This window comes from Crassostrea angulata, chromosome 6 (genome assembly GCF_025612915.1).
Source record: "Crassostrea angulata isolate pt1a10 chromosome 6, ASM2561291v2, whole genome shotgun sequence".
Lineage (NCBI taxonomy): Eukaryota > Metazoa > Mollusca > Bivalvia > Ostreida > Ostreidae > Magallana > Magallana angulata.
In genome coordinates, this window is record NC_069116.1 from 22,846,159 (window position 1) to 22,857,819 (window position 11,661).

The following is an 11,661-nucleotide window of genomic DNA, read 5'->3' on the forward strand; positions in this document are numbered from 1 at the left end:
TTTGAGTCTTTGATTTTATTGATCTGTACTGTTGTATCTGTTTTTCATGAGGTGCACAGTTGAGCACTAGATCAGTAACCAAAGCTTTCCAAACTGCATACAAATTCTACATATTCACAATTGATTCAAAGATTTGTTACTTAATTGTCTGAAAAATGGGACAAGACCCAAAAAAAAATTGGTACTAATGGACTCCAAAAGCCATTAATTATTAGAAAATCTGAATCGCTCACTCTGACAGTCTGCCTGTTATTAACGCAATCAGTTGCATCAGTGGAAGCACCATGGCCCTGTTCAGGTTTTCATAGATGGGGAGAATGTTCATTGATAATCAATGCAGGAGAAGTGGAAAAGTTGTGTTGGTACTTGGAAACAAAAATTAGAACAAGTTTAGATTTTGGGGGAAAAAAAAGAAATTGAAAATCTGGATGTTAAAAGCTGTATGGTCTGGTTTTGGGTGCTAAATAAAATCTTGTTTTAACCACACTCAATGGGTAAATGTAACAAAAATTGTCAATCTGAATATTAATAGAAGGAAATAAAACAAAGAATATGATAATTGAAAATAAAAAAAAAATAAACTAAATTAATGTATTGATTAAAACAAAAATAAACCCGAAGTTTTCTGAGCGTTTGTTTTGAACTTATTTCACTTCTTCCTTGTACAAACATTGTACATTATTGCTTTAAATGTCCTCAAGCAGAACAATGTTGTACTGTCGCGTACACTTGCAATCCTATTCATAATTAAGCAACTTGTATATACTCATGAAATTATTTGTGTTTATGATGGACCAACCAAAAAATACAGCTTCCACATTAATGCATGTATCGTACATTAAAATTCAGATAGATATTGGAGGATTTTGATAGTGTTGAGAAGCCAGCTAGAATATTCCACCAATGCAGGAACTTGCATTGCCTACAGTTTTCCATGGATTTAGTTTTCTCCATTGAAAGCAATTATAGATTTTATTTATTTGAATCTTTTTCATCTTGATATATTTATTATGGAATAAAATCTTATTTTTTTGTTATGAGAAATTTACAATAAAAATTTGTAAAATCTTATTCCAATCCATCAAAGTTACAGGAAGCGATTCTGTTAACAAGAAATTATCTTGGAGAGAGGAGAAAACAGGCTACCACGTACAGATTACATAGATAGACTTGTGATTTCATGCTTTATTTTTTATTGGAGAAAAGTGTGAATCGAAACCATTCATCATATATTTGATCAAGCAAATCAGAAGATAATGATTGACAGTGCCTGATTAACAAGGGGAAAACGTAAAGACCCAGCTGTTAAACCAATCATAAATTTCGGCTCGACACGAAAGCACACTTTCTGTCTTTATGTATCATAATCGAAAAAAAGTGGAAGGAAATCAATGCGGATAATGATTTCAGTCGACCCTGAATTCATGTTCTAAAGTTGGTGCAGAGCTGATCTCCACATGTTGCATAATTCATCATAGAGAAAGCAATCAAGGAGCTTATGAGACCCCAATTAATTTTGTCTAGATACCTTGGTAGTATTATCATAGACTCTTATTTATTGCTCTTTCTTCGGGGTATTAAACTGAAATACTCTCGTTTATCAAGTTTGATATCATTTCAAAGACAACAAAAAATGCCTAGCCTTGCTACCAAATATTCACGATGTACCGAGCCTCAATACTTGGTACAATGCAGGGTTGTCTGTATAGTGTAGTGTTTAGATTAGCAATTTGTTATACTCTGTAAATTAATAGTGGGGATTTCTCTTTGATATATCTTGATTAAATACTCAGGAAAAAAGGGTGAAAAGAGATCTGAATATAAACTTTTCCTGTAGGAGATAGATAAGATGTTTTGCTGGAATATCAAACATGTTTTTATATACTTTGGGCAAACGTAATCACCATATTATGAAAACATTACGTAGGTGTGATGGAGTTTTTTTTAGGAAGACCATAATAATATAAAGGATGTTGTGTGATCAAAATCTGACATCATTAAGTTGTATGGGTATTTTGCTGTTTATCTTAAAATTAACACAATTCTGACTTAAATAGCAGTCCATATGCTTTCCTTATAAATACTTTGGAAAATGAAAGTATAGAGTTCTAGCCTCATGTACAAACTTCTGAAGATAGTTTTATAATTGAAAGATATGTGTTCACTTACCCTACAATGTCATAGAGATTTCCATTTTGATAGCCTTATTTTAGTCTGGTGCAATTATTTTGATGCTGATTTTGAAGCTTTATAAAATATTTTGTCAAATGTTACATGTAAATTGACTGTTTGTATGGTCTACTTTGTGACCTCATGCAGCATTTTACCATTTACTAGGAACAAGCATTTTTATCATAGGGTTTTTTATCATAAGGGTAATATCTTGCAAGATTATTATGCATTTTCATCTTCAGTTTCTTTTCACATTCAGCAGGTTTTAAAACTATATGGATTTGAATCACAGTTACATGGTAACCCTGCAGTAGAGTATAAGATTACCATATCCAATCTTCTATAATAGGTCACTTATGCCAGCTGTTACATTATCACACCCTTTATGTGTTTTCATGTCAATTACCTCTCACTTAAATGTAGATCAATGTATAGCTGTGCGATAACAACACTTCAATAACTACAGAAAACCCAAGTAGATGGTACGTAGCATCAGTTTTCAACCTTTCATATATACATGATTTCGTAGCTCGTGTATCAATGCAGTCAGATTGACACTTGATCAACACCCCCCCCCCCCTAAACTTTTCTACGTATTCAAGATGAACTTAACAGTATAAAATTAAGGTATCGCAACATCTAATTAACCTGAGGGAAAAGACAATATTTAATTAGGGGCAATCATTTTCTGTGTGGTTTTCATAACTCTCATAATGTTGTGTAAACATAGCAAAGTCAAACAATATCTTTGCATTCATGTAAATGATTGGTTCAACAAGTGCAGCATAATTCTGTTGATCCAAGAGATTCTTGTGTACACTTTGTGAGTGACTGTATATTCATTGGGATGGTGCTCCGTCTTAATACAATTCCCAGCGACAGATTATAACCTGTCTAAAGTGCAGACACATCAAAAGTTGAAGCGATTCAGTACTGGCATAAATACGTAGTAACGCCACGATCTGACATCAAAGGGGTTCACAACACGGAAAGCAGGGATTATTAATAAAGTTTATTATCTAACAGAACTACTCAAGTAGTTGGCTGAAAACATTGGTATAAAATAATGCGAACATTTCACCACAAGATGTGAAAATCAGATAAATTATAAACAAATGCTACAAATATAAAGAAGCTCAGGGGAAAATCTGTCTCTAATCAAAAAAAAGAAATAAATATTATCTATGAAATAAATATTCTCTATGAAATAACAACATAAATGCACTGAAAGGTTAAAGAAATGGACGGCAACTAGATCACATGACCAAGTAAAGGTCGTTGGCCAACTTATCACAGCTCTTTGGATCAAAGTCTCGTAATGCTAATAAGTTAATACTATTCTATGCTTGTTATCCATACAAAATGTTTTACTGTCAAGTTTGATATCTCAAGCTCGGTGGGTGAACCAGATAGGAACAGATTTAATTACCAGAATCAGTTCAGAAAGTTGAATACTGTAAATTAACATTTTCAATTTTGAATTTGCTGATTTTTGCAATGCCTTCAAGCAATATATTAAAGTGCAACACAAAGTAGTAATGTTGGGACACATAAAATGTAACATCTACATCCAGATTTAAACTTGTATAAGTAACAAAACTGACTGGTCAATTCAACATACAAAGCAATGGACGGAGACAGTAAGAAATATCAGTATCTCTAATGTGTAAAAATATTATTTATATATCAATATAAAACTGGCAATGAAATGTAGATTTACTCAAAAGTGAGCTAGGTCCTAATCCTCTAATGTATAAAAAGTCCTATTTGTTGATAAAATTCTTCAAAAATATTGAACAATAACTAGAGAAAATAATAAGTATAAGGATGTCCTTGAACAGTTCAATCCTGTCATTTTGGAAACAGTCAATTTGGTTTGGTATACAGTCTGCTGATAGGCTACGCATTTTACTTGATGTCGCAGAGCAAAGCAACACCGCGTAACACCCAGTGATCGGGGTTCTGATTGGTCTTCAAGAAGACGGCTGCAATGTAGGTCAGGTCCGTCCTGCGAGGTTTCTTGTAGATTGGACACTTGTACATGCGAGTGTCCTCTTTGTCGGATGTGGTGTTGATAGCGTAAATGTGAATGACCGGCATGGGCTCAAACAGGACTTTGGGTTTGGGCTCGATGAGTTTGCTGCCCCTCTTGTCCCACCCAGCTCCCTCAAGGAAGAGTCCGTACACGTACACGCCCTCCGAGGGTGGGGTAGTGATGTCGTCTTTCATTTGGCGGGTGACGTCGTTGTGTAGGATCACTCCATCCAAGGCCCAACCTTTGTGTGCTCTTGTTACTTCCTGGAACAATAAGATGTCAAACATAAAAACCCTGAGAAATTTCAATTTTTTTCATAGGTGAAGAAAATTGAGAATATGCATTTTTTTCCTCCATTTTCTTGAATACAGGTTAAATAATGAGAATTATAAAGAAAATATAAAAACTCAGAGAATGAAATTAACTAAATTAAGAGTTTCCATTAATAAATGATTAAAGAAATAGTTCCTGACCTGTCTCATTGCTGTAAGGAATCCCTGAGCGTTGAAGAATCCAGTCATCCAGAAAGTAACGGGTCGGCCATCGAAGCACCAGGTATGGAATTGGCCGTTTCTGTCAATCAACTCTGTAAACCAGAACCCAAGGGTACTGGAATCCCATGAAATCTATCACAAAACAGAGAGAAATTCAAAATAAATTCCAATTTCAAAAACTTAATAGATGATAATGCAAATATCTAACTTTAAAATGATAGACTTGGTTTTTATGTTACATTTGCACTCACCTTCTGCCACAGTTTTGGAATCCTGGCATCGTACATACAGTCCAGTGCATCACGCAGTGACTCACTCATGATGATGGTACCATCAATAGCCAGTTTCAGGTCACTGAGCGTGCTCCTCACCAGAGAGATGACGCGCTGCATGCGGTCAATCTCCTGCTTCAGGAAGATGTTCATTGGCTGCAGGCGACCCATTTTTTCCAGTCTGGCCTTGACCTCGAAGGGTACGTAGTCATTGGGCAGTTTCTCCAACATGTCATCACAGATACGGTAGACAATGGACTCACGGGTCTCTCCACTGCCTCCCCCACTGCTGTCCTTGGGCTGGATCTCCAGAATCGTGTCCAACACTGTCTTTGCAGACTTACTCTGGTAACTGTGAACAGAAATGTCCAAGTTTATATTCATTATAGATATGAAAAAGATGTTTGATTTATTTCAGAATACATGTACTTGGTCAATAAAAAACATTAAAAAATCGAAAGAAGGATTAAATGCTTATTTATCATTGAAACCTAAGCAATTATGTATTTTGTTGGAGAAAAATTTTGACTTTATACCACTGTTTGCTTGGAGCCTAAAAATTATGGATATGGAGATTTTCAATTGGTTAAAAGTTAAGTGCTACAATTTTAAACAATGATTATTGTTTCAGTGCAAACTTTCTCAACTATTCTTCTGGTGATGAAGTTTGCAAATTCCTAGTCATTATAACATTAGCTATCATTTCGATGTTGACACCAGACCACTGACTTACGTGATATCGGCATTCGCATGCAGTCCGAAGGCCTCAGGGGTGTCTGTACCGGGCAGGTTATTGATGTAGTCCATGTATTCCTGCATCTTGGCACACTTGGGGATGATGTAGCCCTTGTAGAAGCAGAAGTTGCTCTGGAACATGTTCTCTCCAAACCAGACTTTACAGAAGGTGTTGAGTAGCCTCTTGTCGTAGTCATCTGTCACACGGCCACCATATTGGATCTCGCCAAACATATAGCGGACACAGGTCCAGTTCACTCCCTGTAACATGAAAATCAATTAGGGCTCTTGTTTACTTCCTGTTCAATCATATATACTGTAACTGACCGAGATTACAAATCTAAAATTTCGTTCACATCTTATGTTTCTATATTTGACTTCATTTTCAAATATCATGTCAGGGAAAAAAAATAATTAACAGATAAAGGGTATTAGATATCTTCAAATGATCTCCATTTCCAACAATATCATTGATCTCCCTTATTACAATATCTTTTTTTCTGAAGTCATAGCAATTTCCTCCAAACAGCAAAATAGATTAACAAAAAAAAGTATCAATTAAAGAAAAGAGGCAAATTAATCCCTCTCACCTTTTTGATGTCCATGTCATCCAAATGATTCTGTACAAACTGTACACTGGCGTTGAAGTCGGCGGCGTTGAACTCGTATGGAATATTCCATCCCAGTGGTCCAAACTTCCTTCTCTCTTGCACCACTGTGTGCATGAAGGCCACACCATACAGCATGGGCTTCCACTGAGGCATGTTGGATATGTCCAGGAAGTCCTGGCTAAGACCGGCGTACGTTCTCTTCAGACCGGCCTTGATGCCTTGAGGAGGTTCATTGGTGAATTTAATTGAAATCTAAAAAAAAAAAAAAAAAACATTTGAGTACAGTTAAAGCACATATCAGTATATTTCAAGAAAGATTCATTTCAAAACACCATCTTAATGATACAGCTCTTTGTGCTAATTCTAATATTAAAAATACCAGTATTAATAAAGTGAACCAACTTTTATCCTTTTTGCTTTGCCATTGAGTTTTAATATTCAAGTAAGACAGTTACCTGCAGGAAGTTGATGGGGAACTTTTTATGGACCTCAGTGGTGACCCAGAGCCTGAACTCTTGGTGAATGGTCTCGGTCTCTATCAGCTGGTCCAGCACCTCCTCCACATAGTCAAGGGACAAGTGACAGTTCTGTAGCAGCAGCCACCCCCCGTTAGCCATGCCCTGGGCCATCAGTCGCCGGGCATGTACCTCCTGACCCTGTCCCATAGAGATGTTTCTGCACTCTGAAAGTTGGAACATTGCATTGTAAAAGGACTTGTTCTACAGTGTTTAGTCAATATTACAAATACATATCTGCAGCAAAATTTAGGCTGCAAACAATGTGTTAATAATATAACATTTAAACTCGCAAAAAAACGATGTATCTCAACTTTTTTTGAAATGTAAAATTTATCCATAATGGAGACTTCTGAAGTGTATACTAACCTAGTTTCAGTTTCTTGGCCAGGGCCTCAATATTGTTGGTAGGATCAGATCCCATGGACAGCAGACACACCATGGGAGTTCTGCTGTTGCTTTCACTCCACATCTTCTCCAGGTCCAGAATCACCCCCTCGGCGTACTTGTCTCCCAGGGTGTCAGCGATGTACTTCCTGGCCTGGGACATGGTTCTGTCGGGACACCAGGATCTGACCAACAGCAGGCGACGGAACACGTCCAGGGAGTTGTTGTAACCATCAGGAATTACTTCCTCCTCGGGAGCCTCTTTGTCAAACCATTGCCTCCACTGCTTCTCATTTCTGCTCACCTGTTTACAAACAAAAAAAAATTGATAATAGAAACATATGGAGTTTTTATATTTCTAACTGTCTAAAAATAATAAATGGTCAAAATACAGTCCATCATTGCCTCCATGCTTTACCTGTTCAAGAATTCCTGAGAACTGATGGAGATTGCTCAGCTCCACCAGATTGAGCCAGGTCAGATCCACAATCCATTTGTGAGGTTTGGGCTGCACCACATTCAGATCCAGGGAAGCACCTCCCTTAATGAGGGTCATGAACTCCTCGTGCTTGATTTTACCAGCAGCGAGGTCGATTTTGAGGGTAAGGAGCAGAGTGAAGGTGTTCTTGTCCTCCTCATACAAACCTCGAACAGCATACTTGAACACCTCAAAAGTCATGTAATCAATGATATTCTGAATTCTTTTCTGTGTGATTGGAGATTTTGCAGACCTGTTTAACAAATTTAATGCAAATGTTAATGATTGAATGAACAACCATTTTAACATGAAAGACTACTGGTACAAATCATGAGGCTAAATACTTTGAAAAATAATTTTTCAGTACTTTTCTCCGTAAAGTTAGAGTATGATGTTGGTTCACCATACTTTTAAGGTCCTTCAGCCAATTACATGTATTACTGGTACAATAAAGCAAAAGAAATGATTATTTCACCATAACCTGGGTTTAATTTCAATATATGATCTTACCTGGCCATGGACAAGTCAAACAGGTAGAGGAACTGTTTGAGTGAGGTTTGGTACATGCAGTTGACAAGTCCCATCTCTACAATCAGGAAATACAGGATGCTACCGCGAGCTGCCACTGGACGGAACTCCTCTCTTGCCACGGTAATCTTTGTCTGGGTCTCTGCAGCGACCTGCAGTTTCTGGCTGACATCCTGTGCAGTGGTTTTGGTCGTGTTCAGCACGTTAATCAAATCTTCATCATCCACCAGAGATCCCTAGAAAAGTTATTTTAACAGGCTTCATATAAATCCCTGTACTTCACAGAATATACAGATGCTGTGCATTTGTAGTTAGCCATTGACTTTCAGCGAGTTAAAATTCAGGCATTCAATTACAAGACATTTTTCAAGGTCATAAATTCTAACCATTTGGGAATCATAATATTTTTTCTAAGAGCAACAATTACCTTAGTACTGGTCAGTCTGTACAGCAAGTTGTCTTCCAGTTCCTTCATCTTCTTCTTGTTGGACTGGACATCCTCCATCAACTTCACTCTCTCAGATTCCAATTCCTGAAAAATTAAATCCATTCATACTAAATACCCCTTGGTACACATTTAACTTATGAATCACAGATTGTGAAGCCAAATTTTAAAAAAAGACTCGATCACATTTCTTTCAAACAACCATTAGAAATTAATTTCTCTCTTGGTGGTCTTATAATAAAGAAAAAATGCTTTATTTTCAAACTTCTTTCCTAATGGTCCCAGTTGGCTTCCTTGAAAACAACTTACAGCTTTCTCTGTCAAGATGACACGTCCTAGAAGCTGGTCCTCAAGTCCCTTCATGGTGACCGTGAAATCAATGATGGACGTCTTAGCAGATACTTCTGGGGTGTAGGATGGGTTACCTAACTTGGTTGTGATGTACAAACTAAAGCCCTTCATGATGTCACACTCTTTGTCTCCGACCTTGACCTTCAAGGTTGAACCGACCTTGATGAAGTTTTTCTCCAATACATTGTCCAAAGCAGGATCCAGTTCTTCTGCTACATCCTCTATCAGTAATGGTCGCCCAAGAGACATAGAGTCCTCAAGATGGGTACGGAAATATTTGTGATTCAAAGATGTCAACTGTTAAAAGAGAAATAAAAAGCATTTTTAATGAAAGAATTTACACTTGAAAAGCAAACTGATTATTCTTTAAAGTATGGTTTATTATTGTTATATTAATTTTTGTGCAATAATGCAAGTGCATATTAACATATTTTTCAATTATTGGGGTTTCATAATATTTGTGGGCACTAATTTTCAACAACAACAAAAATCCCTAAAAATTTGCATTATAATTACACAAATACATGTAATTACTGAGGAAACCAAAGTACATAAACTTTTTAAAAAAAAACATCATTTCATTCATCTTCCAAAAATCTCAAGACTTTAATGTGGCATAATGAGAATAGATTTCTTGTGTACTGGTCTTTTAAACAGGTCATTTTACTTTACCTGGAGTTCGCTATGGGCCTCCCGGTTCTTGATCCAGTTCTTGCCCTGGCCCTGGGGGTCAATCAGCAGGGGGTATCTGGAGGCCTTGGTCACAATGATACCATTCTGTGTGGACAGCTCGTCATTAGGCAGGCCTTGTAAGTTCCACTCTCCAATCTGAATGACAGGTACATGATTTTAATTCAACATAATCAAAAGCAAGATCACAATATCTACATCTCTTTGAATTTTTTCGGAATAGGGGATGAGGGTGGTCATGAACATTATATGAATAATTTATATATAATATATTATATGGTATATGATAATTTCAAGCATTAATTAGCTTCAATATCCTTGAAATATTAAAAATCTACTTTAGTAATTACACTGTACTGGTTGTATACACCGATACACCATGTGAAGTTTTTCTTATCAACACTTACAACAGTGGGGTCTGTCAACATGTCGATAACACTCAAGTTCAGGGTGCAGGGAATCTTCCGGTTCTTTAATTCCTTGAACCATTTCTGGTTCAGTAGGAGCCTGAAGTCCTGGTTGAATGGACCAGAGTAGGACAAGAAGGCGGTGCATACCAGTACATCCCCCACCAACCTGTGAAAACCAGAGGTGATAAATTGATACACTGTTAGTTTACAATGCTTGCTAAACTACATGTTCATGTAAACTACAGATTTTTTAATTTTAATTATTCCTATGTAGGAAAATTAATTCAAACCTTCTCTAAGCAAAAATTCATGCAAAACATTTAGTGAACGACCTTTAATTCATATTTGCCATGCTTCTGTAAAAAAAAGTTTCACTGATTTTGGTGTCATTTAACATCAGGCAAAGTTTGATAGTGCTGGATTTGATAGGTCAACTAAACATCTTAAAAAAACATGAATTATCCTGATTTTCCTGAGGTGAATAATCATGACCATAATGCATTAGTGAAAAAATGGTGACATACACAATAATGACACAATACAGAGATCACCTGCTACCCCCACTGTCACTGGTTAAATATCAATACATCATTGAGAAAACAAAATAGTCCAATTAATTTACTACAAATTGTTGGTTAAAAATGAAGAATTTACCACATATATTTCATCACCTATCTTATCTTTTCCTTTTAATAAAAAGACATTTACTTGTACTGTGAGATGAAAAAAAACCTCTGAGACTGATACTGTAGAGGTGACTGACCTGCCAATTTGGGCCCTGAACTCCTTGCTTTGTTCTGTCCATCTGTCTCTCTCTCCCTGGAGTCCATTAATCAGCGCTGCAGCAGCTGTCATCTTCCTGCGACAGGTCTCTGCATCATCCAGAAGAGTCTGTAATCAAATGAGAACCACTTATCGGTATGTCACGTGTCACTGAACTAGTGAACTTATGTCACTGAACTAACCCACACATACAGATAACAACAGATGCCTTGAAATGACAGCGGTACAGGTATGCATAATACAAAGACCTACTTGTTTCTCTCTCATGGCCTGGTCGTACATTTCTCTCACTTTGGCTAACTCAGCCTCTTTCTCATCCAGCTGAGCCTGGGCCTTCTGCAGGTCTCCCATGGCAACCTGCAGTCTGGCTTCCTGAACTGCCAAGTTGGCCTAAAAAATCAAATTTAATTGCAAAAGTCACAAAACCATCAATTTGCCTTGCAATTTAAAAAAAAAATGATTGTATCAAAAAGTCAACAAGTTGGCATTCACAAGTATATTACCTTCAAAGGCAGGACCTCTTTGTTGATTTCAAAGAACACTGCCATGGACCTGGTCCAAGAGAGGAGACCAGCCACGTTACCACAGACACGCTTGGCGACCTCCAGGGTGTAGTCCTCCTGTGAGAGGTAAGGATCCAGCAGCTCTACGGTCTCATCATTGATGGAGTCCTTGGGGAAGTTCATCAAGGACTGCAGGAAGTTGGTTCCTGACATAAGCTGAAAAACAGATTCATAAAATTTTGCCAAGTTCTT

At 37.0% G+C, this 11,661-nt stretch overlaps 1 protein-coding gene across 9 annotated transcripts in view; it reads right to left on the minus strand.

Annotated features, from left to right (window-relative positions):
* Positions 1-3,170: 3,170 nt before the first annotated feature.
* Positions 3,171-11,661, minus strand: part of LOC128187735 (dynein axonemal heavy chain 5-like) — a 60,102-nt gene continuing 51,611 nt past the window's right edge. For all 9 annotated transcript variants that reach the window (XM_052858266.1, XM_052858267.1, XM_052858269.1 and 6 more), the window contains 16 exons: positions 11,410-11,625; positions 11,159-11,296; positions 10,887-11,014; positions 10,121-10,289; positions 9,696-9,851; positions 8,982-9,320; positions 8,655-8,759; positions 8,210-8,463; positions 7,640-7,952; positions 7,204-7,525; positions 6,775-7,001; positions 6,299-6,571; positions 5,707-5,969; positions 4,953-5,325; positions 4,681-4,833; positions 3,171-4,470 (listed from right to left, as the gene is read on the minus strand). In XM_052858266.1, the coding sequence (XP_052714226.1) occupies positions 4,081-4,470; positions 4,681-4,833; positions 4,953-5,325; positions 5,707-5,969; positions 6,299-6,571; positions 6,775-7,001; positions 7,204-7,525; positions 7,640-7,952; positions 8,210-8,463; positions 8,655-8,759; positions 8,982-9,320; positions 9,696-9,851; positions 10,121-10,289; positions 10,887-11,014; positions 11,159-11,296; positions 11,410-11,625 (3,819 nt within the window). In that variant the 3' untranslated portion in view covers positions 3,171-4,080. The remainder of the gene's footprint in view (positions 4,471-4,680; positions 4,834-4,952; positions 5,326-5,706; positions 5,970-6,298; positions 6,572-6,774; positions 7,002-7,203; positions 7,526-7,639; positions 7,953-8,209; positions 8,464-8,654; positions 8,760-8,981; positions 9,321-9,695; positions 9,852-10,120; positions 10,290-10,886; positions 11,015-11,158; positions 11,297-11,409; positions 11,626-11,661) is intronic.